Source organism: Oncorhynchus mykiss, chromosome 9 (genome assembly GCF_013265735.2).
Source record: "Oncorhynchus mykiss isolate Arlee chromosome 9, USDA_OmykA_1.1, whole genome shotgun sequence".
Classification (NCBI taxonomy): Eukaryota; Metazoa; Chordata; class Actinopteri; order Salmoniformes; family Salmonidae; genus Oncorhynchus; species Oncorhynchus mykiss.
In genome coordinates this window covers 65,766,277-65,790,488 of record NC_048573.1, presented here as the reverse complement: position 1 = coordinate 65,790,488, position 24,212 = coordinate 65,766,277, and the positions used below count along the sequence as shown (strand labels likewise).

The 24,212-nt window shown below is 48.7% G+C and overlaps 1 protein-coding gene across 5 annotated transcripts in view; it reads right to left on the bottom strand.

Annotated features, from left to right (window-relative positions):
- Nucleotides 1-24,212, bottom strand: part of LOC110532701 (histone-lysine N-methyltransferase 2D) — a 47,318-nt gene that overhangs the window by 11,326 nt on the left and 11,780 nt on the right. For 3 of the 5 annotated variants that reach the window (XM_036988713.1, XM_036988716.1, XM_036988714.1), the window contains exons 16-42: nt 23,719-23,883; nt 21,661-21,770; nt 21,527-21,574; nt 19,712-19,894; nt 19,230-19,409; nt 18,799-18,939; nt 15,906-16,036; nt 15,349-15,649; nt 15,007-15,183; nt 14,424-14,732; nt 14,091-14,215; nt 12,228-13,913; nt 11,923-12,090; nt 11,549-11,679; nt 9,620-11,370; nt 9,323-9,534; nt 9,108-9,174; nt 8,694-8,926; nt 5,442-8,582; nt 4,848-4,991; nt 4,459-4,623; nt 3,308-3,440; nt 2,345-2,426; nt 1,786-1,961; nt 1,453-1,577; nt 1,060-1,192; nt 632-768 (exon numbers count right to left, since the gene is read on the bottom strand). In XM_036988713.1, the coding sequence (XP_036844608.1) occupies nt 632-768; nt 1,060-1,192; nt 1,453-1,577; nt 1,786-1,961; nt 2,345-2,426; nt 3,308-3,440; nt 4,459-4,623; nt 4,848-4,991; nt 5,442-8,582; nt 8,694-8,926; nt 9,108-9,174; nt 9,323-9,534; nt 9,620-11,370; nt 11,549-11,679; nt 11,923-12,090; nt 12,228-13,913; nt 14,091-14,215; nt 14,424-14,732; nt 15,007-15,183; nt 15,349-15,649; nt 15,906-16,036; nt 18,799-18,939; nt 19,230-19,409; nt 19,712-19,894; nt 21,527-21,574; nt 21,661-21,770; nt 23,719-23,883 (10,354 nt within the window). The remainder of the gene's footprint in view (nt 1-631; nt 769-1,059; nt 1,193-1,452; nt 1,578-1,785; nt 1,962-2,344; nt 2,427-3,307; nt 3,441-4,458; nt 4,624-4,847; nt 4,992-5,441; nt 8,583-8,693; nt 8,927-9,107; nt 9,175-9,322; nt 9,535-9,619; nt 11,371-11,548; nt 11,680-11,922; nt 12,091-12,227; nt 13,914-14,090; nt 14,216-14,423; nt 14,733-15,006; nt 15,184-15,348; nt 15,650-15,905; nt 16,037-18,798; nt 18,940-19,229; nt 19,410-19,711; nt 19,895-21,526; nt 21,575-21,660; nt 21,771-23,718; nt 23,884-24,212) is intronic. The other 2 variants (XM_036988715.1, XM_036988717.1) reach the window with 1 other exon arrangement.

The window sequence follows — 24,212 nt, the reverse complement described above, 5'->3', positions numbered from 1 at the left end:
GGAGGACATGAGCCCTAGGACCATACCTCAGGACTACCTGGCCTGATGACTCCTTGCTGTCCCCAGTCCGTCTGGTCGTGCTGCTGCCCCCGTTTCAACTGTTCTGCCTGTGGCTATAGAACCCTGACCTGTTCACTGGATGTGCCACCTTGTCCCAGACCTGCTGTTTTCGAATCTCTCTACCACACGCACCTGCTGTCTCAAACTCTGAATGCTCGGCTATGAAAAACCAACGGACATTTACTCCTGAGGCGCTGACCTGTTGCCCCCTCTACAACCACTGTGATTATTATTATTTGACCCTGCTGGTCATCTATGAACATTTGAACATCTTGGCCATGTTCTGTTATAATCTCCACCCAGCACAGCCAGAAGAGGACTGGCCACCCCTCAGAGCCTGGTTCCTCTCTAGGTTCCTTCCTAGGTTCCTAGGGAGTTTTCCCTAGCCACCGTTCTTCTACATCTGCATTGCTTGCTGTTTGGGGTTTTAGGCTGGGTTTCTGTATAGCTTTATAAATACATGTGATTGATTGATTCTATATTATTGGAGAATAAATCTAAAAAAGTAAGCCTTTCTGATTAATCAGGAAATATCCCATTCCTGAAATAAATAGAATGCAGTGGGACGTACCTGTTTGATGAGTGAGAGGATGTCCACCTGTTTCTTCAGAGTGCAGCCTGGCAGAGAAATATCAAACTGTCTCAGCCACTCTGCATTCTGGCTGGGTGAACTACCTTCTATACCACCAGTCTTCACACACAGGGCACCTGAGGGGAGACTTCACTGTTACCGTGATTGGTTTTATCAATAAATGTATCTGACCATTTTATGTTCTGTTTCTCCAATACATTTATCTAGCTAACCATGTTCTCCAAAGTAAGACGGGGTAAATTCAACCTGGAGAAACTTTAAACTCAGGATGAGCTTATCCTCCTTGCTAAACCTTAGGTTTCTGGTTAGATCAATATTTAGTAGGTAACAACATTGTATCTACATTATATTTGGGACTTTTTAAGTGTGAAGATAAATATAATACAAGTCAGCTGGAGGTCCAGTACCTGGTTGTACGGGTTCTTTGCCAGGTCCTGAGGCTCCTGCCCTGCCTGGGCTGGGAGAGAAAGCTACCTCATAGGAACCAGGCATCCGTATGTGCAGCAGCTGAGCCACCACCACCATCACATGGTTCAGATTCTAGAGAAATATACATCAACCATTCAATCAAGATCTTGGTTGTTTTCAATGAGACACAGTTCATGGTTCAGTTCAGGCAGGAGATCGCCTGGTGCCACATCGGTTTGTGTCATATTGCCAAACATGATGCAACAATTACCATAGGAGTTGGCAAGACAGCACAAACTGATATGGGACCAGTCTAGATAGGAGAGGGGTTGAAGTGAAAATGAGAGTGGGTAGGAAAGGGGTGTAAGGATGGAAGGGGGTTAGCTCGGTACCTTGGCTGCAGCGGAGGACAGTGTGAAGGTCACAGCAACCTCGTTGCTCCTGGCTTTGTCCCAGGGGTTGGTTGTAGACACAGCCTTGCCATCAGCTGCTTCAAACAGCTGGTTCTCTGGAAACACTGGACAAGGACAGACAAAAGGTGACGTGGACTGGCAAGACAGAGTGAATCCATAAGTAAGTTATTTCAGAAGTGATAGTCCAAATATTTGTTTTATGTACTTTTTAAAGTATTTTAGTTATTGAGCAATGCTCTTAGATGCTCAAGAATCACCTACAATAAGTGCATTTTCAACAAATATATTTTTATGCCTGTATAGTGGTCCTACCAGGGATGGCAGTGCGGGGGATGAGTGGTATGGTAGGGGAGATGGATCTCTCCATCTCCTCCTCTTTGGGTTCTCGGAAGCGAGGGAAGCGTAGCGCCTCGTCACCTAAGTCACACTCAGGAGAGGACGCTGGGACAATACTATCTGGAGCATCGCTGTCCTCATCACTTTCCATCCTGAACGATACAGGGAAGGTCATGTCTGAGATTAACGTCATACTAAATAACTACTCATTATTATTGGAGTAGCAAAATTTATGCTCTCCATCCTGGAAAATACAGTTGGTCAGTCTAAAGGCCACACTGGGTAATATAATGGGAGGTAATATACATGGCAGAGAAGTAGAGGAGGATATTGAGGGAAAGTTTAAAACAGTAACAGCAATGTGATCCCAATAAAAGCATGTCATCCCATTGGCTTAGGCAATTTAAAAAGTTATTTTCTCAAATGTATTTTCACCTATCCTCCTTCAAAACGCTTTAAAATCACTAACACAGCCGTCACTGATACGGTACATGTCACGCAGAGACGCAGGATTCAGACAGGCTCTGTATCATACCTGATGTCCTCGTTCTGGTTGTGAGGTGGGGTGGGGAGCGCAGCTAAAATATCCACACTCTTCACCTCCTCAGTCACAGAATCTACAGGCAAATTATAGAGATACAACTATTAACATACTGTTCAGCTGCTCATCAAGTCAGACTGCACTCTACAAAACCCTTACATTGGTCCTTCGAGCCGGATGGGAACACAAAATTGCTAAGGGTTTTAGATTACACAATTCACTACCTGAATTGTGGGGTGGCTGTACAAAACCCCACAGACGTTCAGAAGAGAGACTTAAGTGGTGTGGGGGCTGTGCTTTGGCAAAGTGGGTGGGGTTATATCCTTCCTGTTTGGCCCTGTCCGGGCGTGTCCTCGGATGGGGCCACCCCTCCTGTCTCAGCCTCCAGTATTTATGCTGCAGTAGTTTGTGTCGGGGGGCTAGGGTCAGTTTGTTATATCTGGAGTACTTCTCCTGTCCTATTCAGTGTCCTGTGTGAATCTAAGTGTGCGTTCTTTAATTCTCTCCTTCTCTCTCTCTCTCTCTCTCTCTCTCGGTGGACCTGAGCCCTAAGACCATGCCCCAGGACTACCTGACATGTTGTCCGCAGTCCACCTGGCCGTGCTGCTGCTCCAGTTTCAACTGTTCTGCCTTATTATTATTCGACCATGCTGGTCATTTATGAACATTTGAACATCTTGGCCATGTTCTGTTATAATCTCCACCCGGCACAGCCAGAAGAGGACTGGCCACCACACATAGCCTGGTTCCTCTCTAGGTTTCATCCTAGGTTTTGGCCTTTCTAGGGAGTTTTTCCTAGCCACCGTGCTTCTACACCTGCATTGCTTGCTGTTTGGGGTTTTAGGCTGTACAGCGCTTTGAGATATCAGCTGATGTACGAAGGGCTATATAAATCAATTTGATTTGACTTAAGTGTGATTTCATTTTTAATAAAATTAAATAAAAGCATCTTCTTACCCATGTCCTCTGTTTCCTGTTCCTCAGTCAGCTCCTCCACAGCTGTAGCCCCGTTGAGCAATTTGTGCTGCACCGAGGGGGGTGGTGTGGGGGGCAGGGAAGACGGGGGTGTCGGTGGATTACTAAGGTTACTCTGTTAGGATATAGGGTTAGCCAAGGTTACACAGTTGACAGTGGGATAATTGAGAGCAATAAAAGTGCTTGTTGTCATATGCACATCTTCTTAAACTTAGTTGCTGGGCGAGTGAATACATACTGAATTTTTTTTTTTTTTTAAATAGAAACACAACATGTAAAGTGTAGGTCCCATGTTTTATGAGCTGAAATAAAAGATCCCAGAAATGTTTCATATGCACAAAAGGCACATTTCTCAAATTTGGTGCACAAATGTGTTTATATCCCCGTTAGTGAGCATTTCTCCTTTGCCAAGATAATCCATGCACCTGACAGCTGTGGCATATGAAGAAGCTGATTGAAACAGCATGATCATTACACAGGTGCACCTTGTGCTGAGGACAATAACAGGCCACACTAAAATCTGCAGTTTTGTCACACAACACCAAAGATGTCTCAAGTTGAGGGAGCGTGCAATTGGCATGCAGATTGCAGGAATGTCCACCAGAGCTTTTGCCAGAGAATTGAATGTTCATTTCCTCCGACATCATTTTAGAGAATTTGGCAGTACATCCAACAGGCCTCACAACCCGCAGACCACGCGTAACCACGCCAGCCCAGGACCTCCACATCCGTCTTCTTCACCTGCAGGATCGTCTGGAACCAGCTACCCAGACAGCTGATGAAACTGAGGAGTATTTCTGTCTGTAATAAAGCCCTTTTGTGGGGAAAAACTCATTCTGATTGGCTGGGCTTAGCTCCCCAGCGGTAGGGCCCTCCCAGGCCCAGCCATGCACTCTGCCCCTGCCAAGTCATGTGAGATCCATTGATTAGGATCTAATTAATTTATTTAAATTGACTGATTTCCTTTTATAAACTGTAACTCAGTAAAATGGTTGAAATTGTTGCATGTTGCTTTTATAGTTTTGTTCAGTATACACACTAATACTCCTGCATCAAGAGCAATATGCAGCTGGAAATTTGGACCACAACAGTAAGTCCATGCTGTACTCATCAGGTTGCTTAACGGAACATACCTTGGTGAGCAGCTGAGAGTAGTAGTCTGGGATGTTCCCCAGTAACGCATTTCCAAAGGAGCCCTTGAGCTGGGCCTTGCCGTTGGCTGGGCTGCTGCCGAAGGGGGCGAACAGGTCCAGACTGGCAGTGATGGAGGGCTCCATCAGGGGAAGGAGAGAAAGGCCCTGGAAGAAAAGAATGACAAAATTGTTACGTTTTTGTCACAGCAACAAAACAAGCCATATTAGGTATTACTGTCAACAGTGGCATCCTACCAAACATGTACTGTGTAAATAAAGTTGTTTTTTATATTGCTTTTCATCACACATTAATTGAAAAAAATATATACAGTTCCATCCTTTCATTAAATTCAAGTGTCACACTACGTTTCAGTAAGAAAAGGTGTTACCTGTTTCAGTTGTTTCATCAGGGCCTCAGTGCTCTTCCCAATCTCCTCTTTCTTCTTCTTACGGGACTGGGGTGCTCGTTCTCCAGGCTTGTTGGATCGCTTTGCCTTGGCAACAGGAGCCCTCTTTGTGATGGACTGCAGATCCTGAGACAAACAAAAGCAATGAAGCAATTCATTGGCACAAATTCATCCACTTCAACTTTTAAAATAGAAGTAGATCTGTAGGCATCCATAGCACTGTTTTAAGCATCAATTTGTTCCCATGTTCTTACCCAAATTGTGTGCAACACCAGTTAAACTCTAATATGCCTCAAACACAGGGACGGGATAAGGACCTTGGAGTTTGATGAAAAACAGCAGCTTTTTGGGGGAATAATAACCTCCATGCCAAGTAAAAATGACTGACATGGCAGATTCTGACCGGACAAAATGTACAGATGTCGTCTTTTGTGAACGTAATTACATTACCCGACCTCCCCCAGTAAAACGAAACCTGTCCAAATAGGGCTCAAGTCTATTTCTATGACTAGTACCTACTAGTTTTCAACATGGAGAAGAAAGACATCTGTAACGGACAGGATATATCCGACTCACCTCCATATTGCGTGGAGTCCCCTGTAGTTTCTGCTCCAGCATGGCCAGCTTGCTGTTGATGTGTCCGTTTATCTCATTGTGGATGCCCTCAGAGGGCCTCTGAGCGGCCAGCTGCAGATTCTTGGTCCTCAGAAGCTTCTGCAGTAGCTGTTGTCCTGTCTCAGTCCTAGGGACGTGGGCTCCAGGGTCCCCTCCTAGTCCAGGACCATTGTTACCAAACCCTCCAACCGGCTCCCCAGTCACCTCCCTTTTGATGGCCCCAGAGTGAGGACCACTACTTCCTTCCCCGTCACAAGTCAACTCTCTGGGCTCCTGTTTGATGTTCTGTAGTGTCATCTTACACAGAGTTCCCTCTCTTGAGCCTGGTAGAGGTTGAGGACCACCCTGGTTCACTGAGCCCTGTTGTGGATGCTGTTGCAGTCCATTCTCGCCCTTCTGAGGCGAAAGTCTATTCGGGGGGACTTGACTCTGGGTTGTGTCGCCACTTTCGGCCTTAAGACCAGGGTAGTCCAGGGGACTCTTGGATGCTCCAGGCGACCTGAGAGGAGAGGGCTTGCTCTGACTGTAAGGACTACGTCTCCCAGCTGCCCCGTCGGTTACAGACGGAGAGGCAACGTGGGTGGAGTGTGGCGTGCCGGGGGTAGCTGGGCTCATGCCTGCTTCCGGTTTCTGGACTGAGGATCCTGCAGGGGAGCCTGCGTGGGAGGGAGAGCCCTGGAAGCGTTTTTGAGCCATGTGGAGCTGTTGTTGCTGGTGTTGCATGACTTGGTTTGGGTTGGGTTGACGCATCCCCAACCCCTGTGTCATGGCGTGCCGCTGGGGTTCTCCTGGGGAGTTGGCCAGGGGCTGACGGGGAGACATGGGCCTGATCTGGCAGCCTTGGGGGGGCCCACCACGTACCTGACCCATGGGGGAGCGAGTCATGGGCAGCTGGCCTCTCATCTGGTGTTGTTGGGCCTGTTGCTGCATCATCTGCTGCTGTTGGACACTCAAGGCATACTGAGGCGAGGCTCCTGGCTGCTGCTGTTGGACTACAGGTCCCATGATCCCTTGCTGCTGCAGCTGAGGAGTCACCACGCCTGGTGGTTGGCCGGGGGCTATCATCCCTGGTTGTTGCGGGGAGCCCAATCCCCCTGGTTTCCCCAGAGCTCCTCCATAGTGCATCTGCTGGGCCTCCAGACCTCCAGGCATTCTCTGGATCTGTCCCACCTGCTGCCCCAGACCAGGGGGCCCCTGGGGCCTCATCTGCCCTGACTGTCCCTGACACACCTGGAGCCTCATCATCTGGCCCTGTTGTTGTTGCTGCAGTTGGAGCTGGCGCTGTTGGATCATGGCCTGGATGTGCTGGATCTGCTGGTTGGGGGTGAGGTGTCGGAGCTGGGGGTTCTGGGCTATGATAGCCTGGATGTTGACTGGGGTGCGTATCTGACCGGGTGGAACTCCAGGCCTCTGGCCAGGCATTATGACCTGCTGCTGGGTTCTCAGCATGCCCATCATGGCCTGCTGCTTTTGCTGCTGGGCCTGCTGTGCCATGAGGGCCTGTTGCTGGGGACTAGGGTGGCCTGGCATACCAGGGACAGGTTGAGGCTGACCAGGGTGGTTCTGTTGACCTATCACATTCTGCATCTGGCCCATACTGTCATGTTGTTGTTGTTGCCCAATTGGGTCTTGGGCTTGCTGCATAAGATTATGTTGTTGTCGTTGTTGCTGGGCCATGAAACACATCTGCTGTCCTTCTTGCTTGACGGTGACCAAACCAGACTTTGAGGGATCAGCATTGAGGGAACTCTGTCGCTGTAAAGACGTTTGTTGATGAAGCTGCTGTTGCTGCTGTGGTTGCTGCTGTTGTACTTGTTGTACTTGGGGATGCATGCCAACCTGTTGGTAACCTGCTTGCTGTTGAAGTCCAGCTTGAGTATTTTGAGGAGGTTGTTGCTGTAATGCCGGCTGCTGCTTCTGGGCCATGTACTGCTGCTGTTGTCCCACTGCCGCCTGTTGCTCTCCAGAAGCCCCTGGTTGGGTCATCTGGCCCGGGATTGAAGGTCCAGGTCCACCCTGCTGTGGAGGGGTCCTAGAAATAGGACTAAGGATGCCACCCTCCCCCTGCTGCAGCACCTCAGCTGGTTGAGGGGTGACCCGAGTGCTCCCCCCTGCTGAAGCTGGAGAAGAGCCCATTTGACCTGGGGTGGCAGGTTGAGAGAGTCCTCCCTGGGAGTCTTGAGACTGGTTGGGTTGGCTGATGAAGCCCTGTGGTGGTGGTTGAATGAGCTGATGTTGTGCCACTTGTTGCTGCTGCTGTAGCTTCAGTTGCTGCTGCGCCAACATGCGCTGAGCCAGGAATTGTTGTTGTTGAGGTGTGAGCTGGGCCTGGCCAGGTCCTCTGAGTCCGTGGAGCTGAGGGGGTCCCACTACTCCCTGCTCACCCATCATGAGCTGAGGCCTCTGTTGCTGCTGTATACCTGTCTGGGCCCCCGTCATGCCTAAAGGCTGGTCCATAGGCTGCCCTCCCATCAGGGTCTGCGGTGGCTGGGGCACAGCCTGGCCTGGTACTGTAATCTGGGGCAACATGGCCTGGTTGGGCATCATTCCCTGTTGGAGGTTTGGTTGTTGACCCATCAGAGGGTTACCCATGATGCCTGGCTGTGATTGTGGCAACATACCTGCTTGGCCACCTGGATGTGGCATGGGCTGCTGGCCTTGCATCATCGCCTGTTGTTGTTGCTGCTGCTGCTGCTGTTGTAGTTTCTGAATGATCTGCATCCTGTGTTGTCTCTCCTGGAGAAGTCTTGGGTCTGCTCCTTGGACTCCTCCTGGACCCTGGGGGAAGAACACTGCAGGTGGACCACCAGGAGGACCAGGATGTCTAACTCCCAGAGTTCCAAGGTGCTGGCTTCCTCCCAGGAACAGCTGCCCCTGTGGGGGCATTCGGACGGGCATACCTCCCTGGGGCATGATTCCTGGAGGTTGGCTTATCACAGAAGCCCCTTGCTGGCCCATCATCTGCCCAGGCATCTTGGAGAGACTGTGGGGCCCCTGAGTAGAGGGGCCTGGGGCCAGGAGACCAGAGCACTGCTGGTGCTGCTGCTGCTTGCTTCTGTACTCTGCAATCAAGTTGGTGTGTTCCTTCTGCTGCTTTCGCACCTGAATCACAACAAGAGATACGGGTTAACAGGTGCCTAATACCATCTTAAGACTGGAAACATGAGGGTTGGTGGATGGAGAGGGTAAGGATTTTCAGAGTTTCTTCCCCACCTGGTCCAGCTGTTTCTGGATCTTGCTTTGCTCCTCAGTGACCAGTTTGAGTTTCTCTGCGTCAGCCTCGGCGAACTCACGGCCTGCCTTCTTGGCAGTGCGCTGCTTGGCACACAGAGCCTTGCGGGACTTGCGGTGAACTCCGATCTGCTCCTCCAGGAACTTCAGCTGCATCTGCAGAAGCTGCTGGGTGTGCAGGAGCCACTCTTCATACTGGTGCTGCTCTGCATCGTCTGGTATGGAGAACAGGGGGTGATTAGTTGACCAATTCAAATCAGGTTGGCTTGTACTGGAATATATCAAATATGTGCAATGGCTGGGGGTACCCAAGGAGAGGTATGGGAAACACTGGACTATATCAACTAACTGAAATACATTTAAATATTAGAAAGATTAAACACTTGTAGAACTTACTGATGATCCCTTGTACAAACTGGGGAGGGTTGGGTCTTGATTGTGTTGGGTCACTGCATTCCCCTTCCTGAAAATAAAAAGTAGTCAAAATATATAACTAACTAAACAAATCAAGTGATTGTGTTTTGAAGATCCCATGGCAATTGATCTGCTTTACAAAATAAATATTATGAACACATATTGTCCTGGTTATGTTTGGACAAGTGACACTGTACCTTAGATGGGCCAGATGCCAGTTGACCCTGAGGGTCTCCTGTTCCTGGCGCTGAAGCTAGTCTCTGGGCCAACAGAGAGACCTGTTGCCTGTTGATGCCAGAGGGAACCCCCATTGGGTCCTGTGCCAAAACTCTCTTGATGCCCTTCAGTGCCACCATCTTCGCCTTGGCGATGGGATCCATGATGTCGTCCGTCACAAACTTGTCTAGATCTGTGAGCAAGCAGAAACACCAGGTCAAATATATGAAAGGAAAGCGTCATGATTCAAACAATCTCACGAACTCATATGTATTTACCTTTATCAGGGAAGAAGTTATTAGCCAGAGCTGACTGTTTGACAATCTGCTGCGGCTGAGGGTTGAGTCCTGGGTGAATGCCACCAGGCTGCCCCACCCTCATCACTCCTTGTTGCTGAGCCATGGCAGCCATGTGCTGCGGTGTTATCCCAGGTTGTCCCATGAGTCTTTGCTGTTGCAAAAGGTGTGGAGGGCGTGGCACCATACCTGGCAGTCCCATCATGCTCTGGGGTGGGGGGCGGTGGTGCTGGGGCAGCATGATATGTCCAGGACCCCCCTGGGGGTTGGGGTGGCCTCCCATATGCCCCCCCATCGCCCCCTGGTGGAGGGAGCTGAGCTGCTGCTGTTGCTGCTGTTTCTGGAGCTCCTTCTTCTCGTGCTCCAGCAGGTCCTGGATCAGCAAGGGAAGCTCGCTGGCTTCCAGGGAGCTCTCAACTTTGTCTAGATCCACGGCAGGGGAGTGCTGTCCCCCTCCGTCGGGCAGCGCCAGGGGGTCCTCCCCCAGGGAGGATAATGAATCAGCCTGACCCGGCAGAGGGTATGGGAGCCCTCCTAACCGCACAGAGCTCAGTGAAGCACCCTGGTTCTCTGGTTGAGTGGAGGGTTTGTTTGTTTGAAGGAGCATGGAGACAGCATCTCCCATCTCATCCTTCACCACAGCTTGGCCTGGCTCCAGCTTTATCCTGGAGGTGACGGCAGACTCCGAGGAGGATGGATGGAGAGTTGAGGAGGTCATGGAACCACCTGTGTTTGGGGTTGGGTTTTGCTCAACTTTTGGTTTGTGTTCCACTTTGTTGTCCTGAGCCCCAGAGGTACCTGGAGTTTCACCCTCTGCTTCCACCAACCGCAGCTGGTCCGAGAACACATCCTTGGGGTCCCCTTGGTCCAGCTCGGGGTCCGTATAAGCCAGCAGGTCAAACTCGTCACTGTTGAGTAAGTCGTCTAGGTGTGGGTCCGTGGTTTCCAGGTTGTCAAGATTACCCAGGTCGTCGTCACCCTTATCAGGGTCTAGATCCAGAGCCAGATCATCCTCATCTTCCACACCTCCATCCCCGGGGGCATTTCCTAGCCCTTTGGGGGCAAACGGGTCCTCCAGGTCAGGCTCGGGAAGATCAACACTAGATTCCCCTGGAGCTCCAGCCTGGGTCTCTGTGGAGGTCTGGTGCTGCTGCCCAGAGTGAGAGCTGAGAGTGTTAGGGGTCTGAGGAGTGCCTGTCTGGGACTGGAGATTGGGTTGTTGTTGTTGTTGCTGCTGCGAAGAGCCAGTGCTCTGCTGTGGCATTAATAGACCCATACTACCCTGCTGTAGCCCCAGCCGTGAGTCTCTGACCCCCTCTGTCTGAGGGTCCATACCTTGAGGCACTGGATGCTGAACAAACTGGCTGGGGGCCATTTCCTGCTGCTGGGGAATGTAGAGGGGGGGCCGTTGCTGGGGCCCTCGTTGGGGAATCTGGGGCCCCAGGGGCAGCCTCTGGGAGTTGTGCCTTAGCTCGATGAACTGTGGTGGGGGTCCTCCGGGGTCCATGCTTGGCTGCATGGGTTCCCCTCCAGGGCAAGGCACCAGGCCACGGGGGTTAGCCATACCCTGCTGCATGGCCTGCTGGATGTTGAGGGGAGCGTTGAGGTGGTGGCTGGGGCCCACACCCTCCATGCCAGGCTGAGGGAAGCGACGGGGACCTGGGCCCTGCTGCCACTGCCCAGGGAACTGAGGACGACCATACATGCCCTGGGGGTTGGGTGGCCCTGGTTGTCTACAAAAGACAAATACAGACAACAAATGCAAAACATGTACAGCAAGCTAATGAGAAAGTATTGTGCACAAAAGTTATCTTTGCTGAAAACAACTCAGGATGGCATTTATTTCAATGTACAGCTATGTGTGCATTTAAGAAATAGACGTAAAGAGAAGGGGTGGGGGGGGGTGCATACCTGAGCTGGTTGGGGTCCATCATGGCAGGGGTCCCTGGGGGTGGCGGACAGCCAACATCCATGGGACCCACAGCATGGGGCATCTTCCCTGCCAATGATGCCTGGGCACCAGCAGCAGTAACGGCACGGTCCTATAGGGACAAACAACAAGGACCTACTATTAATTCAAAACTATCAATCCCCTCAGGAGCATTTAAAACAAAATACTAAGAACCCGCTGAGAAGGGTTCAGTAAGGCTAACTGTAGCAAAATGTTTTGTAATAGGGAAGGACAAAAAAAGCATTGTTATTGGACAGGTACTGCCTCCCAGTTTCAAAACATTTTTGAACACAACCCAAGTTGATTTCAGACATTGGTTGACATAACAGTGTACCTGTGGGTAGGGTGGTGGAGCACGGTGGGCTTTGTCTTGCTGATATGCTGCCATGTCTCCTCCAGGCCAACCGGTGGCAGCACTGCTGGATGCTGCAGCCTCTTTCTCCTGCCGGATAGAGTTTCGCTGCATCTGCTGCCGGATCAAAAACTCCCTCAGTTTCTGTCGCTATCAGAGGAAAATAAGAAATACAGGCCAGAGGTCGTTAGGACAAAAAAATGACAAATATTTACCTGTAGATGTTGAAGGATTCAGAAGCCCTGTGATGGAATAAAAGATCCTCATCAAATAGAACATGTACCTACCTGTCTGTGCTTCTCCAACTCAGAGGGGCTGAGGCCCAGTAGTGAAGGATCCTGAACTGCTGACATGTCGGGCATCTCCTGGGCACCGGGCATAGCCCCCAGGGGGTGAGGTGCCTCAGGGGGGCAGGGGGCTGTGGGGTTCTGCTGGAGGGGCATCCTGGAGTGGAAGTCGGCACCTATAGTCTGAGTCTGTTGTTGTTGGAGTTGTTGCTGTTGCTGTTGCTGTTGTTGTTGCTGTTGCTGTTGTTGGAGGAGTTGCTGTTGTTGGAGGAGTTGTTGCTGCTGCTGCGCCATTTGATAGGCTATGTTGGGGCCCCGGCTGAACCCATGCGGCCCAGAGGGTTTCCCAGAGAGAGGGTCCCCCACAGGGGTGGACGACGGGGGGAGTGAGGGAGGCTGGTTGGGGTGAGGTGAGCCTCTGAAGCTGGGGGTGCCCTCGGGAGCAGTAGAGGTGGGCCGGGGGGGCTTGTGCAGAGCAGCGAAGGGGTCCCTGGACTGAGGGCGTGAGGGGGGGCGGGAGTAGGGGTCAGGGGACTGGAAGCGGGAGGTGGAAGCTGGGGACTGGACAGAGAATGCGTCGTTGGAGGGGGCTCCAGGAGTGAGGGGGGAGAGGGAGCTGCCCTGGGACTGTGGGCTGGAGGGGACCCTGGGGCAGGACTCCTGCTGAGTCTGGGGGTGCCTCTGCTGGGGGAGGGGGGAGCAGCTGTCCCCAGACTGGGGCCTTGGGGTAAGGGGAGGCTGGGCATAGGGGTCCTGGAACGGGGTGGAAGTGGACTGGCGGTAGCCCTCAGAGGGGTGGTTGGGTGAGGCTCCGGGATGGAGTACCACCCCACTCTCTCCTTGGTGCATCCGTGGTGTCATGGGAGCCTTGAACAAGCCATCCCCAGAGTCCAGCATCCCTGCAGGGGAGCCCGTGTTACTCAGATCCTGACGTCCCGTGGAGGAGGAGCGGGGAGAGGGTCCCCCGCTCATATCAGCCCTGTACTGCCCATGTCCCATCCCAGAAGGCGAGGACACCTGGGAGGGGGAGGAACCGTATTCTGGACGCCCCATCCCCTGCTGCTGGCCTCGGAATGGGTCTCCATAGTGGGTGGTGTGGGGCGGGGAGAAGAGAGGAGAGTCCCCGGGCCCTCCACCCCTGGGCCGAGGGCTTTCTGGGGGGCCTAAGTGCTCCTGAGAGCCCTGCTGTGACTGGGGCAGGTGACCCTGGATCTGCTGTTGCTGCGGCCTGAAGAAGGGGTCGACCTGCTGAGCCCGCCGGGGATTCCCTGGCTGCATGTCGAAGGGGCCAAGGCTAGCCGGGTGTCCCTGAGGGGCCTGTGGCCCGGGGTGGGGGTAACCTGAGGAAGAGGCCTGGCCCTGCATGGGGCTGGAGGCGGCCTGGTGGGAGGAGTATGGGGTGGAGGGGTGGGGTGACTGGGGAGGCATCTTGGCAAAGGGATCTGTCCGCATATCTGCCGATGCCGAGCCCGGGGTCTTGACAGGACCGTCAGGGAAGAAGGTGGAAGAGGATCCCGAGTCAGGGTGGAAAGGGAAGGGGCTCTCCGCCGAGCTGGGTTGAGAGGAGGTGGAGACAGAACCTGAGGGCGGGGGGATCTGGAGGTGCAGGTTGGGACGTTCACCTTTGACCCGAACACCACCACCCCCCTCTGTCTTGATAGGCCGACACACCTGGCTCTCTGCCTGCTGTGGAATGAGAAGAGACAGTTGGAGAGAAGCAATGAGGTTGCATACAGTGACAACCTTATGCTTTGGGCTGGTTTCCTGAAGATTAAGACTTCAAGTGGACTTAGTTTAGGAGTGGGGTTGATCTGGGTCAACGAAGCTGGCCCTATGAATCAATGCTCTGGCCTAAACTCTCACCTTCTGTGCCTTGTTGATCCGCTGAGCCGCTCGATTGTCTTTGGCCTTTTGCAGGAAAGGAACCTTGTCAGCAGCTGAAATCTTCCTCCAGATCTTCATGATCTGTTTACAGCGACTGGACCAGTCTGTCAGAGAGGAGAGAGGATCACAACTTAAATTATTTCTATTCCAGTCAACTGAAGTGAAAACATTTGATATTTGGTTCATTTTCAGAGATAACAAAAGTTTGTTTCATTAGAACTCTGGAAGCACCATCTCATTAAGAGCAAACAAATACATAAAAATTAGAATATTCCACGTTTTCATAGTCTTTTATTTTTACTCTTAAGTCACCTGGGTAGTCCCGTCTGAGAGTGGGGAAGTTTGTGTTTGCGTAGAGTACAGGGGAGATGGTGGACATCTCTCCTAGCTCCTCGTCCTTCTCCCAGCGCTGGAGGCTGCGCTGGTTATAGGACAGCCCGTCTCCATCTGCCTCGGTCGGGGTAGGAGGGGTGGAGGGGGTGGCTGGGGTGGAGGGGTTGGCCCACGGGCTCTCCTCTCCGCCATCTGGACTGAACAGGCCACCCCTTTCCCGCATGTCAAAGAAGGGAGACTGAGAAAGTCCAGGGAAGGAGTCCATCATACCAGCAGAGGGCAGGGATACTGAAAGAGATCAGCTTGTATGAAAGACCTGTCCTGTTTTACCATGACCTTTGAACGGCCATGAGCGGTTCCTGAACATAAAGGGTCCTTTACAACAACAAACTATTGCTCCATATAGCATCACACTGTTCCCCTTTTCTAGTCCTTTCTCTAAGTCAGATGTCTAAGTTAAACATCACACTCATTTCTACTTCCTCTAAAAGTGCGCTCTCTAGGTATGATAGTGTGAAAGGGTATCGATCCCCCTAGCAGCACTCAGGTCTGTACCACTCACTACCTGTGAGAAGGCTCCTCTGTGGCAGACTGCTGCAGTTCATCTCCCCCTTTCCTCCCTCTAGGATGGGCCTCATGCTGCTCTGTAGGGACCCTCCTAGAGACACTCCCTCTGATGACCCCAGGATCTTCCTGAAGAACTGCTCAGAGTCCTGACTCTCCATGCCCTCAGGAAGTCCTGGGAGAGAGAAAAAACAAGAGTGTAGGACAGTGGGCAAAAACATCCACCAAGACCAAATTGATAGCATGTCAAAACACAATTCCTGTAAGTTAGTAGAAAATAAAGTTTTGAAGTGTCAATTTTATTACAATTGGCAACATTTTAGCATCTATGATATCTTACCTTCATTTTTCTCCTTTTCGGAGCCTTGAGGATCCGTTGAGCCCTGATCTTTGACAGCTGAAGACAACACTGATCCCTCGACCTGAGCCTGTGATCCCTCACCCCCCTCCTGCTTCAGGTGCATCCCAGCCCCCATCGCTCGCTCCCGGACCTCCACTGTGTCAGGAGCGGTGGGTCTGGCCCCCCGTGCATGAGGCAGTGGAGGACGTAGGAGACCCATGGCCCCATGATGCCTCTGTCCTGGGGTAACCAGGAGAGCCTTTTTACTCAGGTCCATCAGTTGTTTACCAAAGAATGCCTCCTACACACACATAGACAGAGAGAGAATGATGATGTTAGCCTATATGGAGTTGAATGGTCACTAGACACTATGGGCTGGTTTCCCAGACACAGATTAAGCCTAGCCTTGGACTAAGAAGCAACATCAATCGAGAATCTCAATTGAGCACGCTTTGTAGTCCATTAGGCTAAATTTGTATTGGGGAAACCAGTCCTTTAGGTTGCTATATGAATGCCTTAGACTAGCCCATGGTGAGAAGTGGTGAGAGAGAAGGTACCTGCAGGTACGCTGGGAACATGTCCTCCAGTTTGCTCTTCTTCCTGCCTCGTCGTTTCTTGGCCTGCTCCCCTTCTCCCTCGGCTGGCTTAGTCTCCGGGGCGCCATCTGTAGGTGTGTCTGGGTGAGGCCCTGTCAACAAACACAACCCGGTGTCATTTCAGATGTTCAGAATGCCAATTTTGAACTGAATTTTATTCAATTTTATTTTGGGTTACAAACAATGTTTCGTACAATTTGTTTTGGCACTGAGCAAACTTCTGGTTTGCTGAGCAGAAATTTGAACTTTGTGAAAATTATGTGCAACTTTCAGTTGTTTACTGTGAATATTAATGCTGTACCTGCTTTAAGTTACAGTTTTAACAGTGGCCAAGTAGGCTACTGTGGCTATTTGATCATAATGTGGGACTACCAGAGCAGCCTACCATCAACAACATGGAGAAAATGCATGCCATAACATTTTAACATGGAAATAGCTGTTCTATCATTCAGCCTACAGCAGCAGCCAATGTGTGGTGTTCAATGTAGACCTGCATTCCATGAGACTTAAAAAATAAAAATAAAATGCAGGGCTTGACATTAACCTGTTAATCCACTTGTCCTTCAGACAGGGACGGAGCGGCAGGTAGCCTAGTGGTTAGAGCGTTGGACCTGTAACCGAAAGGTTGCGAGATCGAATCTCCGAGCTGACATGGTACAAAGAAATCTGACGTTCTGCCCCTGAACAAGGCAGTTAACCCACTGTTCCTAGGCCATTATTGTAAATAAGAATTTGTTCTGAACTGACTTGCCTAGTTACATAAAGGTACATTTTAAAAAATTAAAGGAGGTGACTGAAAATGTGTAGTTTGATTCAAGAAACCACTTTACAAAATAAAATGAATTATTATTCCAATACCAATATCACAGAGAATCAGACCAATTATGCTACCCTCTGCGTATTGGCTACTTATTCAAGCCCGTCTCAAAATACAACAGACCCCCAAAAAATTCTTTACCCGACTTGCTTTTCAAAGATGTACACGTGTTGTGCTCTTGTAGGAAACAAAATCACTCCTATTGCTGACTACAAATGATCTATAACTGGGCTAATAACTAGCTAAATAGCAAAGGATATGAATAAAATGTGCACACGTGTCTACATGCAGTATGGCTTTGATCTCAAAACAAGCGCATCTACTCATGACCGCTCATGCTGTAAAAACAGTCCAGTTGAAAATATGGCAATGGACTATTTGCATATAGGTCTACTGCAGCTCTGATTGTTTATCCCACACGGGTCTGTTTAGAGTACGGGCTGAGTAGTGCGGGTCAATGAGATAGAATCCTACTTGCATAGTTCGTTGTATTTCGGTATGTTGTATTGAAAGTGGCTAATATTGCGTGTCACAATTGCCTCAGTAAAGAGAAACGTTAATCGTGTTAACAGGGAAAACTCTAGAACAGTGGTCACCAACATTTTTTGAGTCAAGATCACAAAATGTAAGCCTATGCAACATTAACCAATTAAAAACAGTACTGTAGAAATTAGGTTTGTGCAGTAAGCTATAGGCCCAATACATTATCACCATATATTGGCTTTGCTTGAATTACCCTGCCAATGCATTGCTGTTCAGGAAAGTTTTATAAAATATATTTCTACATTTAAGGTAGGCTATATGATCACGCCGGTAATAGATCCGTTGTTGTATTACTGGTGAGGCATAGCTGAGTGAGTATACATTTAAATAATTAGCTTTTTATTTTACTGGGCTGATGGTGCCTGTATCTGATGTTCAGTCTCAGCGTAGGGAGAGAGCAGCAGACCGAGGGTCCACCTGTCAACATCCATTTCCTCCACTCACACTGACCAAAAAGTGACGGTCTTCCAGCTGATGGCCAAACTCGAGTCACACCGCATTATTTCTGCCTCATGCACAAATTCATGTTGTTACTCCTATGAACAGATACATATTATTCCTGGATATTAAAAAAGACCCAAGCCGGTAATAATAACATCAACGCTAGCCTAAAGATAGTCTTTCCTCCTCATTCATTACTGCTGCAGTGCTTGTTGTAGCGCTGTGTGGAAGTAGGGAGAACACACATTTTATGTCTTATTAAAAAGTGTTGAATACAAAGTGTTGACAGTGCTGAGTAAGAACTTAAACATGAAGTCACTCATAAAAACAGCAGCTCTTTACTGCATTCGTTGACAGTCTCTCTCTAGTCTTGTTGTAAACGTTTAGAAATCTCACAAGTATCAACTTTGCGGTCGCTTTTTCTTAATGCCTGCTAAGTTACTGAAGACACGGTCATCAGACATCTGATTGGCCAGCGTTAGGCCTATAGTGCACCTGATTTGATATCTGCGCCCACCAGGAAGGCAGAGTTTGTACCTTCAGACACATGAAATGGTTGAAAAAGGCAACAGTTGGCTGACCCGGTGCGCAGGGCAGCTGAATCAGGTGCACCTACTGCCAGACAGATGAATAAAACAAAAAATAAGAACATGGCTTTATCGTTGCTTTTTTAACAGAGATATTTGGAGATCAACTAGGAATGCCTTGGAGATCGACCAGTCGGATGGAATTGACCGGTTGGTGACCACTGCTCTAGAAAGTTGAGTGAAGTTGAATCACATGCTTCTCTCTGTGGGCTGATATTTCTGCGTGGCAGTCTCAGGGCTACCGCGCTCAGCTTAGAGGGAACATTAATTACAAATAAATCATACATCCACACTATAAACATTTAAATCCCGGAGGATGACACATTAAAACATATGAATGAAAACACTTATTTCCGCAGTGGTCGTCAAAGGTTTATCATATTCCTTGAAGAAATTAGAATTTGACCTCTATCAGATAGTGGTCAAACACTGAAATGTTCTGACTTAGATGGCTTCTGTAACTTGCCTTCCTCTAGGGCAGGCTTTTCTCTTGTCGGTCTGGCTGTCGTAACAGTTCCATCTCCAGCCAGATGAGACAGATGGGGGAACAGACCCTTCTTCATCCGTGTGTGACACTTTCTCTGACGCACCATGAAGCCACCAATCCCTGCAGGAGATAAAAATGTTTTAAAAAGTCAATTTCAAAATGTTGAATTGCAGTTGGCTTGAATGTGACCATCATAGAGCAGTGACAAATGATATCCTCTCACTACAGGGGTCTGTTGGACAGACCTAGGCTCTAATAGTAGCTGTTTTCTTTCAAATACGTGGAGTGCCAGACCTGCACTTTCAGGACGTTTCAGGACGTTTCATTGCACCAGGCAAACTCAAATCAAGCAAATCAAAGAAAATAAATACTATTTTACCCAAGATGTTTAATTAGAGTTGACCTCTGACCTGGTCTGTAGGGTTTTCTCTTCCTCTTCTTTATCTCGTCCGTCTCTTCTACTCCTTTGAGGAGGCCTTCCTCCATACCCTCAGCACCTCCCTCTGCTCCCAGCTCCCTGTATGGGCTCCCTGAAGGCTCCTGTTTAACACCAGGAACTCCTGGCTCACACTCCATGGGCTCCCCACAGCCTTGAACAACAGATTGGGATTAAAGGTCAATTCAGAGGGTAAGGCAGGGTGGGTAGTCAAATACATGCCTGATGTACTGTATCCAAGCAGACCTGTTAAAGCAAGTAGACACAGTTGGTAGAAGTTGGTCAGTTCTGGGATCAGCTAGCTTACCAAACCCTACTCTTATCCATTAGGGGAAAAATACAAATCTGACCATAGATCAGTATCAAAGGGCAACCGACTTCATCCTTCTCCTTTACAACCCCCGTCACTTGGACAGTTAAATCATGGAAAGAGGAGAAAGAAATGGCAACACCCACCTTTTCCTTCGTCTCCATCCCCGTCCTTTAGCTCCATGCTGTCGTGTCCTCCATCACCACACAGCATGCCCAGGCGAGAGCGCCGCTGCCGCCTCTTGTGTAGGGGAGACATGGAAATCCTGCGCAGTAGGGACATTCCCGTCTCGGTCAGCCACACCCCCTCCAACCGGTAGAACTGAGGCTCTAGACGGGGAGGAGGAAGTGTTTGGAGATGGACTGATATGTAACTATACAAACAGTGAATATGCTATACCAAGTTGTCATTGCAAGTAAGATTAACGTAAACTCACCCCATTCCGTACAAATGTGTGCAACCGTGACATTCAAACGAGGCTGCAAAGAAAACTAATGGGATTGTAGTGACTGTGTTGACTTCAAAATCTGGGGTGTGAACTGGGTTTCTATTCAAGCGTTGATCGACATGATAATGGCTCTATACTATTGGAGAAACGTTTTTAAAAACCGACCCTCCGTTACATTGTGGCGTGTCATGTCGTAACGGACAGCACGCATAAAGCAACTATTTCTGTCTTACAATCTCTCCACCGGGTGTAGCACTCATCCTTTAAAAACAAGACATGGACAGTGACGGGGGTAAGGGGTGTGACGTAGAAGTTCGTCACTGACCGCGGGCGGCATTTGGTACTTTAACGCACGCACACATTCATCACTCCCCCCTGCTCCGTTATCAGAGTTAACAATGTGGGTCGACACACAAGTTAACTTCTCTGTCTTAGTACATACATTTCACACTTATGTCAGTGTTCATGTTTAATATAAGCAATATGTATTATACTTATCGATGTTGTGGATGAGCACGTTTGTTTGTTCTGTTCCTCGCTCTCTCCATCTCTGTAGCTTCCGGGTATGCTGGATAAGGACCCGAGCTAAGGAAATTGGGCTGACTTTGTAGTGCCTGTCCCAAATGGCTCATTAATGTAAATGGGAATATTGAAAGACACTGTCAGTAGTGATGTAATTTTGTAAATGTTAGGTTGTGATATTGTTTCAGAAACATGTTGCAATGTATATACTTTAGTATGTTTAGTTAAATGGAAAATGTAGGTTTGTATAGGTAATTGCTTAATTATTTGGTGTTGTTCTGAGGGGCTAGCCCTACAAAAGGAGCCTCTCTTTCAGTTCATGGAGAGGCATTTTGGATTGAGCTGTGGATGGAGCATTGTTTTTAGCTTTCCCATAAGGTATATGTTTGATGGCAGTACTGTTGTTTTTGTTCCGGAATCACTTTGTAAATAAACACACTTGCACAGAAGAACTTTTTATTTTGATGGAGGTTAGGTTTTCCAGTTCAGCCTTCTGGCCTACTCTACGTGACAGGGGGATACCTAGTCATTTTTTGCGTCATCACTGCAAGCGATCATGACTCTCAAAAGCCGCTGTTTACTTCTGAAGATCACTTTGGCACCGCCCTAAAAACCCGATTCAAATTCGACACAAAACTTTAAATAGGTATGTAATGACACATTATATAAACTCTTTATAGTGTTTTATTTCCATTTTAAAGGTGATAAGTAGGACAGATGGAGCTCCACCACGCATTAGTTTCGCTTCCCCACCCGTCATTTAAAAGAAAGACCCGACGGAGCTCATTGCCTTGTTGAATTATGCAGAAACGTGCAGCGTGGCGGTCTCGGCATGGATTTTGTTGGAAAGGGGAGAAATTGTGCTTTACAATGCTATTGACATTACGTTTTCCGGGCGCTAAAATAAGGTCAATTGTACGAACCAAGGTGATGTACAAAAGTGAGTGAGTTTACGTTAGCTGAATTACAAACTGAGGAGGCGAAAACATACCTGGTTCTTTTATCTTCATGGCTGTCATGTAGGTTGAATCCACCGTTACTGCAGACAGAGAAGCAATGTGAGAAATCCACAAGTCACTGAATGTTCGCCTTTTCTACTCATATGTTTTAAGTTGATAGACTTGCCTATGGGTTTGGGGACGTAGGGAGTGCAGGATGTGCAAGCAAAGCCCTCATCAGATGCCTGCTCCACCTCGTCCTCAGTGTACAGACTCTCACACACAGCGTGCACCCACCTGCATGAAGAGAAACAATGCAGGATAGAGCTCTTATTCTGATAAAACATTAACATGGTTTGGAACTTCAAGAACCATGTGTTAAGTTCATGTTTTAAGTATCCCTATATTTCTGTTATTACGGTGCTATCACTCTGTTATTAGTACGCCTGCTCCGTAGTCTCACTGGAGATGGACCTGGCTGAAGTGTGAAGGTGTACTGTGGAAATACGGTGAAGTAAACGTTGTTAAACTGGAACCTAGTCGTTGTATCATTTGAAGTTAACATTGGTAGCAGAGGATGGCTAATAACTACAATGGGCCCCCTCACCTTGACGAGAAGAAGTCCTATGAAAGTTGGACTTGGAATCTGAACATGGGTTACTAATCTGGACGAGAAAAAGCAAGCACTATCGGTGGTATTATTGCTCGAGGGAAGAGTGAGAGATACAGCACTGGAAATATCCCTGAAGGATTTGAACAAGGATGACGGTATGGGAACTTTGATTCTGTATTTCTTAAAGAAGAGAAAGACTGTGCCTACGAGCCATATTCAAACTTTGACAGTGTTACTAGTGTCACGGCCCCTCTGCAGTGCAGGGGCGCTTCCTCCTGCAGGCAGAGGAGGGTCCTTAGTGATTGGAGTCACCTGGGCTCAGGGTATTTAAACGGCTTCACTAATCACTCTCTCTGCTCCTCCAGGTATGATCCTGTTTTGTTTGTTCCTTTGTAGTTTTGCATAGTTTTCGCTCAGTCATTCACACACACAGATTCACACATGCCTGCACTTTACATACACCTCACATTATGATACTTTCACACCTCATTCCTTTTTCTTTGTTTAAAGTTAAGTTTTGGTTTACAATAAAGAACCTTTTGATTGGCCTATACTTGTTGTTCGCGTCCCCTCATTTTTGCCACAGGCTATGCGCCGGCCTGTGACACTAGAGGTATTCCGGGTTGCAATAACGGACTACATCATTGATTTCGAACACAGGTACAATAGGATGCACAAGTACGACATGGTTCTCCCGGATGCAGTGTTATCTTTCAAGTTGCTAGATACAGCCTGTCTGTATGGTAGGGAGAAACCGTTGGCTTTGACTGCTTGTACTGTGCTGACTTTTGTCGGCAATATACATTTTTTTTGGCGAAAATACGTCTGTCGGGCCAATAACAGATGGAATGGAATGCAAGTGAGTTTCACTGAGCAGCAGAGAAAAGGCACCAACAAGTCACGTTCTCAAGACAACCAGAAGAGGGCGCAATTTCCGGGCAAATATCCACAGGACCGGTATGGAAGGAGATCAAAATGTGCCATTTGTCAATGCACTTACCATTGGGTTAAAAGACTGTTCTCATAAAAATGAACAAATTAAACAGAGGAAAATGTAAACACAGAGATAGTGCAGTTACATTACACTGTTTCTAAACCAATCTGCTTCTGATACGGAGATCTTTATAGTTGAAACCTTAGGATCTGCTGTGATTGAAACTGCATGTACACAGACAGTGTGTGGTGCAAAATGGCTTGATAGCTATGTCAGTAAACTAAATATGAAAGAAGTACACAATTTGAATGACACACCAAGCAACAGAGCTTTCACATTTGGAGATGGGAGAATTGTCCATTCTACCAAGAGAGTTAAGATACCAGCAAAAATGTGTCAGACCAAAAATGTGTCAGCCCATACCAACTAGTGTTCAGGCAGAACCCTAATCTTCCCTCTGTACTGGTTGACAAGCCACCAGCACTATAAGGGACCAGTGTGTGAGTCCATGGGGAGGGGGCAGCACCTTTCAGCACTACATGCAGCGAGAAAATTATTCCCTGAAGCAGTGTTCAGAGAGAATTCACAGGGCTCTGTGTAAACAGCCACAACCCACAGATGAGAAGTACGAGACTGGAAACAATCTTTCAGATATCTACTGTATGTATGTTTGTGTAGTTGTAATGAGTGGTACCCACCGGTCACAGTGTTGGCACTGCAGCAGCAGCTCCTCCTCCATGAAGTTCTCCCTGCAGACAGGGCAGGTGACCAGGCTGGCACAGGGGCCACAGTGGGTGTAGTTGTTCTGCCACTCACAGTGGAACCCTGGGCTGCTGGCACCACACTGCATACAGGACACACACCTAAACAGGGAACAACCAATTAATGAATCAATAAATCACAAAACAACCTTTTAAAAAAAGGGGTGTACAAGTACATTTGATTGACAAAAGCAAATAGGCCAATGAGCCATCAGGTTAAAGTTCATCACCTATCAGACCAAGTCAAAATTCAGGTGAAATCCAGAGATGGAAGAGGATGTTATGGGCAGAGTGAGGCAGAGGACTGAACTTTCAAGCTTAGCAGCAGGACTTTCATGCATATCATGCAGACTCTCCATTTCAGTTCATTTTCATCTGTACCTTTTCAGATCCAAAATGACTGAACAGGGAGTGTCATGGATGGTGAGAGT